Here is a 9,316-nt window from a genome sequence, read left to right on the forward strand (position 1 = left end):
TCGAGACTAGGACCAAACTTCAGTGGCTAAATACTCGGTTCAGGGTGGATCAATTTGAATGAAATTTTCAGCAAATCCCTTTACGTTATCTAGTTTTTTTTTAACTATTATAGTGAGAACTATCAGCTCTTTATCTAATCTCACATAATGGATCGTTAATAATTATACAACAATAAGAATAACGTCATGGTTAAAATAATTATTACTGGTAAATATGTATTAAAGCCCCGAGGATGTTCCGGGCATATAATACTGTGTTTTTTTGTTTTTTCCTCAATATTTTAATTTGCATTTGTGTATATATACATGTACAGTAGTTTCAACCAAAATTTAAAATCGATAAATGAAATAATGAATGAATGAAATGTGGTTTAATGTCCTACTTTTCTGAACCATCCAGGTTATATACCATGCAGTGTGATTTGAGGGGAATTTTGCCCTGACAGCGGGGCTGCAGCCTACTCTTACTTCGAGTTGGAACTGTCAATGAATCTTTCACTTTCTGAAAATGGGAAGCAAGGATGCTAAGTGGGTAATGCGGTGGTTCGCTAGCCTGGAGGTCGCGGATTCGATCCCAGTGTTGGCCGAGAAAGTTCATCGTGATTTTCCGGCGTGGTTCCCCTTGTCTGTGGTGCAGGACAAAGGGTCTGGCAAGGGACAACGTATAGTTGTTCGGATAAGACAAAAAATCGAGGTAAAAGAACCCTCGGCAGTTAGAAACCGATATAAGAGTAGGCCATAGCCCTCGTCACACATTGTATCGCGTATATGCCCGTCTTCGTTAGTCCAACCGGAGCAGAACAGTAGGACGTTAAACCCCATTTCATTCCTTTTTATCAACGGTATACACGCGAACTCGGCTTAAACCTCATTGCATTCATGATGTATATTATATGTATATTATATGTATGAATATCAATACTAGCATGAAGGGCCTGACAAGGACAGATGTCTAGTCTTTCGGATGGGACGAAAAACGAGGTCCCGTGTATACATTGGCGTGCACGTAAAAGATCCCTTGGCAGTTGGAATTCGATATAAGAGTAGGCCATAGTGCGGCTGCCCGGGAAAAATTTTCCTCATAATACACTATATGGCGTATGCCCGTCTTCATTAGCCCAGTATAGAAGCACAACAGTAGGTGGTTAAACCACATTTCAATGCCTGCAATAGGTGTAACGACAGGTGAAACGTGGTTATACAAACACGGGAAATAAACTATAATATATCATTATCTTCACTATCTAAACTCTATCACATAACAAATATCTATAACTTAGTTATCTACAGAGATTTAACATCCACTTAACATGAGCTAGTTTATATCGGAACCAAGACTTTTATTTAATAATTCTCTTGCGCACAGGGGTCTATACCAGTTGGTGGAAACCGAAAATAAAGCACGGAGATAAGCAGGCGCCTTTTTTTCCCAAACATCCCAGACAACGATTTGAATTTTATAGTGCAAGCAGGACTCGGCTTTTCGTCCCATCCGAATGACTAACGTTGTTCCTTGCAAGGCCCTCCTTCCAGCACCACTGCCAAAGGGAAACTTTGTCAACCAACACCGCGGTCGAACCCCGCCCACCTGGTGTGAGCCATCACCTTACTCATCGAGCCAGCCATTTTGTCTCCCAACATGCGACATAAAGCGCGCCAGGTATGTTATCAAATAATATTAATAAAGATTATCACAACATCATGTCCTGTTCTCGTTTTTTTACTTAAAAATATCGTTAACTTACTGCTACATCATTTTGTGTACCCCTACATGATTTTTTACATATTATATGGTCAAATTTCAATGCCTTGATTTTATTCGACTCCCCGTTGTGAATAGACCAGGAACTCGTTAATCCTACGCTACCATTTAATCTCATCACAAATCATTACATGAACAACAATAGAATCGTGTTTTAAATATTAATGGAGTTAAATTAAGTGTTAATTTTAGGCTTTGTAAATATTAATGGTGTTACATTAAGTGTTAAGTTTAGGCTTTGTAAATATGCGACATACATGATATTAATTTTTTTTAATACTTTTTACTAAAAAAAACCCACCCCCTTTCACATCTACAAAACAAGCTATTGTGACACAGCTTCATTATGTACCGTAATTAATTTCTCAACTCGACTATTTCTAGTCTTTTCGCGGAGTTAAACAGAGGCAATTACTGCTGTCGACAAAAATCACAAATTCTGACGTTCATAACTTCAATTTTTGACAACCAAAATAACGCATGTTTATAGTAAGTGACGCTGCAGAGAACTGAAATGAAATAGGGTTTAACGTCCTACTGTTCTGCTCCGACAGGGCTAATGAAGACGAGCATACGCCATACAGTGTGCTATGGGGCAAATTCTGTCCAGGCAGCGGTAAGGGATCATTTACGTAAACGCCAATGTGTACGCGGGACCTCGGTTTTTTGTCCCATCCGAACGACTAGACAGCTGTCCTTTTCAGACCCTCCGTCCTACACCACGCCGGAAAATCCCAATGAATTTTCTGGGCCAACACCAGGAGCGAACCCACGATCTCCAGGCTATCGAGCCACTCACTTAGCCACCGTGGCTCCCAAGCCTGCTAAACGTTTTACTACAAAACAATTGAGAGCGTAATTAACGTTAACACAAACGTTGTTGTAATGTTATACAATTTTAAACGTCGTACGCCTACGGTGAAAATGTAAATAACGTTATTTAATCATGCTGTCGTAACCTGAACCGTAACTCGAATCGCATATATAACATCTTCAAAAGACGTTCGCTGTAAATGACGCAGAAAGTTTTCATAAACATTTAAGTAAAGTTTGTACATATAAGCTATAAGTATAAAAGCGCCATCGCCACGTTTTGTGGATTTAGTACTGTATACATGGTCATATTATATATTAAATGTGACTAAGGTTTTATTTTATTTTTTTATTAATCCACAATTATATATTAACTTCACTGAAATCTAGATCACGGATGTCAATTTTAAATGAGCGTCATTACAGATACTTTATGTCCTTGTGTAGATTTATTATGCGATAAGTCACTGATGTACGTGTACGTGTGTTAAGGGGTGGGTACGTATACCTGCTGTACGTACGTGTAATAATAAGTCACTGTAAAATGTGGTTGGATATAAATTGTGAATATCGATCTGTTTATACTGTACTGTCTATATAGTATACTATAACACGTGTGGGATTATACGTTTTACTTTAAGTGAAAACCGTGCGCTATACACGGATACCGTTATATCTGAATGCGGGTCGTGGGTATGCACATGCATGTATATATCGCTTTATCTTATCGGTCTACAGTGAAGTCTGTTATATACACATATATATATAGTACATTCTGTAAGTGTGTAGAAACTGCTCCACAACAAGCGTTGGTTAACAACGTCTTCCACCGACATTGCTATAATACCTTGAAGTCACGCTAAGGTTGTGCGTGGGACGAACAAGTCGGGAATTTTTGGTCGAAGAAAAATCGGTATACTTACGTAAAGTTTGTCGTGTTTTTTGGTGAAGAATGGAAAACTGACAGTAATATTGATTGGTCCGGATCCCCCATCGTCCGTTGAATCCGTTAACTTATCTCCATTCGTCGTATTAAATTTATATAAATCCTGCAGCCTTACGGCTTTCGTATTTAGGGGAAACACCGCTATTAGTACTGACAGAACACAGAAAATTCGTAACCATCGAGAATGAACTCGGCGCTTGCCTGTATACCAAGCATTTGGACTCATTATAGTCACAAAATAACATAAAGATTCTTCGTGGCGTTTCACATGACGGCAAACTCCTCCAAATCATGTCGTCGGGTTGATTAGGTAATTTTTAACTTGGCGGAGTTTGGGACTAAAAATGAAATAAATGCAGCGTGAATTAATAAATTCCAACTGAACACCTCTCCTCATTCCTTGTCCAATGAGTACTATACGTCAAAGGGTTATTCACTTTAAATAAAATAATCTTTCAGCGCACTATCTTTGGCATAATTTCCAAATATGTACAATATAGGTAAACAAGGGTTTTAGTACCATAACAAACAAGCAAACAACTGCTGAATACTGGATTAATATAATTCCCGACTGAACCTGTAGACATTTGTGAGAAGAATGATTTAATAGTGTAACGTTAGGGGAAAGTCACACACACTGTATATAACTTCTATCAGCGCAATAACTAGGTCATACACACTGAATGGAAGGCGTGGTCCCTTTTCTAGCCCCTCGGGCGTAACATACACACAAAATATCAACAAATCACAACTCCATAATAATAGTCCTCCGTGGGTTTAAAATTTGGTAAGAATCCATCCACTAGTTGACGAGATATTCGCCGGGATACCCTTCCATAGCCCGGCATCGTGGCGTTAATATAAACTTTCAGTGTGAGTTCATAAGTGTGACGTCATAACCATAGGATAACGGGCTTTCTGCGAGTTATTTTTGTTATTGCTTGCTGAAGGGAGCTTACTCTAATTAGCATATGAAATGCGGCCAATATCTAGATTATCCAGCCGGATTTGTGAAGACGCGCGTCGACGGATCAATAAAATCTCCGCTGTGGATGTCAAGTGCAGTGAATCGAAGTATTTATATTAAGTGATACTTACCATGCTTTATGACTATATGAGTGGAGATGAAATGAAATGAAATGAAACGAGGGTTTAACGGCCTACTTTTCTGCACCAACCGGGCTAATAAATAATATAGTTTTCACGGGTTTTTGTTTGTTTTTTTGTTTGTTTACTGCCTGTAAATATCAATAAGTAATTGATTTAAACTGAAAAAATGAAATGGGGGTTAACTCCTATTTTTCTGCACCCACTTGGCTATTGAAAGCGGGCATACACCATGCAATGTGCAATGAGGAAAATCTTACCCAGACAGCGGCACTGCGGTCTACTTTCATTTCAAATACGTGCACGCCAATGTGTACAGGGTACCTCGGTTTTTCGTAACGTCCGAACCACTAGACAGTGTTCCTTGTCAGGTACACACATTCAGTCACCGGTTTTCTTGTACTTTACGATCAAGTAACAGTGTAGTTTTTTAATTAATTTATACCAACAATTTCTTTTAAACATTACTTGACATACCACCGGGCCACTATAGCCTGCGGGTCCCTTGACAAATGTACTAGCTAGCCTTCCACCCCTCTCACGGGCCCTGGTTAAACGATTACTTAAATAAATACAGACATAAACAAAATCTGTAATTTCAATTATTTACTGCCCAAGATACGGCCCATGCTTAAACTAAACGATTAAAAATAGTATTGTAATTGTATGTGACTAATATTTCAACTATCGATTGCTTTTATCATGTCTAAGTGGGTAAGACGCTGGCTCGCTAGCCTGGAGGTCGGGTGTTCGATCCCTGCATTGGCTGAGAAAGTTCCCCCTTGTCAGTGATGCAGGACGGAGGGCCTGAAAAGGACAGCTGTCTAGTCGTTCGGGTGGAACGAAAAACGAGGCCCCGTGTATACATTGGCTTGCACGTAAAAGATCCCATGGCAGTAGGAATTCGATAGAAGAGTAGGCCATAGTGCCTCTGCCCGCGCAAAATTTCCCTCATAGCACACTGTATGGCGTAAGCCCGTCTTCATTAGCCGTGTTTGGAGCAGAACAGTAGGACGTTAAACCCCATTTCATTTCATTTCACTTCTTTTATCATATTCATTCATGTAGAGGAAAGATTATTGCATAAAAGACCTTACAGAGGTATGTGCATATATGAATTAAACCCTGATGAAAACAATCCATTGAAACTGTCTGAAACCCAAATTTAATATCAATAACATGAACAAAACGTAAACCTAGTTGTTCGCCATGCCTTTCAAAATTGGACTAGTGTAGAGCAAAGAATTATTTTTTAAGTTGTTGCATCATATTGTATATAAAATGAAATGAAATGAAATGAAATGGGGTTTAATGTCCTACTGTTCTGCTCCGACTGGGTTAACGAAGACAGGCTTACGCCATACAGTGTGCTATGGGAGAAATTTTCCCCGGACGTCGGCGCTATGGTCTACTCTTACATCGAATTCCAACTGCCAAAGGTTTTTTTTACGTGCACTCAAATGTGTACACTGAATCTCTGTTTTGGCACCCGATTAGATTTTATTACATACTTCGAGAAGGTATTTGTTGAGTAATAAAACCTTCTAGTAGTTTATCGAAGGCTGGCCGTCCTTACCGCACGGTACAAATAAAACCTTCTAGTAGTTTATCGAGGTTCGGGTGCTTCCGGAGTCCAAAATGGCCGCTTTATATAAATGAGAATTTTGGGGATAACTAACCCGAACCCTAACCCTTTTTAAAAGACTGAACTTGGGTCTAATTTAGTTTTTACTTCTCTTAAAAGGGTTAGGGTTAGGGTTCGGGTTAGTATTCCCCTAAATACTCTTTTGTATAAAGCGGCCATTTTGGTATGAGTTCTGGCTTGTTCTGGAATTTGTTGCTTCTAGTGGTGATAATATTTGTACCGTGCGGTAAGGACGGCCAGCCCTCGATAAACTACTAGAAGGTTTTATTACTCAACAAATACCTTCTCGAAGTATGTAATAAAATCTAATCGGGGGGTTTTGGTCCCATCCGAACGACTATACGTTGTCTCTTGTTAGACCCTCTGCCCAGCACCACTGTCAAGGAGGAATTACTGACAATGGGGAATCACTGACTGGGGGAACCACGTTGGGAAATCACGATGAACTTTCTCGGCCAACGTCTTATTCATTGAGCCACCGTGGCTCCCCATATAATATACAATAGTTTTAAAATACCTGAGAAATACAATTGTTTTTGTTATACACTTTTGGCAGATAAAATATTTCTGTTGGAGGGAAAAAATATAAACAATATTTTATATCAAAAACGCGTTCAATTTTGCTGTGCACATGTTTTTTGAAAGTCGATTTGAACTCCATCTTTCAGTTTGATTAATAAATAGAAGAATTGAAATGGGGTTTAACGTCCTACTATTCGGTACCAACCGGGATTATGAAGGCGGACATACGACCGACATGCAGTGTGACGAGGAAAAATTTGCCTAGGCAGCGGCTTTTCTTCCTATAGGCCTTTCCCTTGACGAATTCCAACTGTCAATGATTCTTGTGCGTGTCTGCCAACGTCCTTCTGCACACAGAGATCTATCTACTTCATACTTCGAGAATAGATTTCTGCCCAAAATGCCCGCCATATCCAAAAATGAGTATACTGTTTTGTAATGCAGTTCTACTCCGTTTCACGTCTGTTATACACAAAAAGAACAAATAAACTTTTTCAATTTTATTAAACGGGAGCAGAATAAATATTTAACAAAATTCTCGAAGTATACTTAGTGTTTTCGACTAATATCGTCGATTTAGGCCTTAAAATGTCGGCCAATTAGCTTAACGTCTGTTCTTAAGCGGAGCTAACTGTAGACAGACAGCCTAAGTTGAGTATGTACATGCGGGATTTAGGTTTTTCGAATCACCCGTGCCAGACCCCCTGTTCTCTACATCAGAGACAAGAGAAAATCGCGCTGGTCAACACAGAGATCTCTGTATCCTCGATTGTCATTGTTACCACTGTCACGATAATTAACAAAGTCTCGATTATCCACTTTTGCGTTTAATCATCAACGGGCGTTGAACAACAGATCGGATTCAAATCCAAAAACAATGGAACACATAAGATGGCATCGAAAGTTGATTAAGGTATTTTCTTGTTAATAAATGTCTAATTAATAGTTTATTTATATAACATTTCAGGCCTAACGAAATTACTGAAATAGGCAGATTTAGCTCTTGCGTAATGTATGTTTAATAAACTATGACAGTAATTTATACGGAATGAAGGTGTACATACATACGAGTACGGTTTAAAAAAGGGTGTTAACACGGTTAGTTTCGTATTTAGAAACACGCGTATCCTAATGTTGTGCCGAGCGTTAGTTGATTTTAACATAATGAGATGTTGAAGAGGGTGTAACTATGACAAGACTGACACACTGGCCTAGATTAAGGTTAAATGAGGTCATTAATTAAGCTGCGGTTCACTGCCTCATCGGAAGTACACATAATAAATATACAGTATCACGTTATCCACTTTATAAATACATTATGGAAGATCAGATAAAGAGCCTGCAGTTCTCACTATACTAGTTATGTAAATGGAATATGCTGAAAATTTCAGTCAAATTGCTTCACTCCGAACCAAGATATTAGCGATTAATTTTTCAACCTAGCCTTGGTCATCATTAATATAGTCGTTACGATAAAAAAAAAACATAGTCTCGATTATCCACATTTTGATTTAATCATCAATGGGCGTTGAGCAGCAGTTGGGATTCAAATCCAATGACAATCCGACACATAAGATGGGATCGAGAGTTAATTAAGGTCTTTTCATGTTAATAAATGTCTAATTAATAGTTTATATAACTTTTCAACCCAAAAGAAATACTTGTAATAGGCAGATTTAGCTCTTGCATAATGTATGTTTAAAATTAAAGACTTACTATAATCTACAATGTCCTGGAATGATAAGACCATTCCAGTTTTTCAGATTGTCAAAAATCTTCCTTTTATGCACCAACTTGGCTAATGGAAACGGGCCTTCGCCCTTACAGTTTTTATTAATTTTTTTTTTTTTTGGGTGGGGGGGGGGTGATTTTTTCAAACAGCTGTATTTTCGTCTCATTCCATCGTCAATGGTTCTTTTAAATAATCAAAAATGAAATGAAATTGGGTTTAATGTCCAATTATTCTTTCCTGACTAGGCTAATGAAGACGGACATGCAGTGTGCTACGGCCTACTTGAATTCCAACTGGCAAGGGTTCTTTTACGTGCACGTCAATAAATGCCCAGGGCCGCGGTTTTTTGTCACATCAGAGCGACTAAGGTTGTAAATTCCCAGGTTCTCTGTTCTGCATCACATACACCGGGGTAACCACGTCGGAAAATACCGATGAACTTTCTAGGCCAACACCGCTTTTAAATAATCAGTGCATTTTAGCCTGGGTTAAGTTGTGACAAATTTGATCAATTGCAAATGGCTTACATAGATTAACGAGTAGCTTGAGAAAAGGGATAAACTCGCAATACTAAACAAATATCAAAAATACACCCTACCATTTATCATGTGATATCAGTTAAATAGATAAATTGATTTAATATATGCACGATATACAAATACACCTGTCTGTGTAGGGATCATTTTTGTTAGTTAATTATCTATGAGATATTATTAACATAATACTAAAATATATTTTATAACGCCATTTGTAATTTGAGAGCCACTGTGACTCGGCGGTTAAAGGCAC

At 38.5% G+C, this 9,316-nt stretch overlaps 1 protein-coding gene across 1 annotated transcript in view; it reads right to left on the reverse strand.

Annotated features, from left to right (window-relative positions):
* LOC126829327 (protein mesh) overlaps window positions 1–4,412 on the reverse strand; it is a 72,244-nt gene extending 67,832 nt beyond the window's left edge. The window contains exon 1 of the mRNA XM_050559133.2: window positions 3,499–4,412. Within this exon, the coding sequence (XP_050415090.1) occupies window positions 3,499–3,747 (249 nt within the window). The 5' untranslated portion in view covers window positions 3,748–4,412. The remainder of the gene's footprint in view (window positions 1–3,498) is intronic.
* Between the last annotated feature and the right edge of the window lie 4,904 nt (window positions 4,413–9,316).

The sequence above is a fragment of the Patella vulgata genome, chromosome 1 (assembly GCF_932274485.2).
Source record: "Patella vulgata chromosome 1, xgPatVulg1.2, whole genome shotgun sequence".
In the NCBI taxonomy this organism is placed as follows: Eukaryota; Metazoa; Mollusca; class Gastropoda; family Patellidae; genus Patella; species Patella vulgata.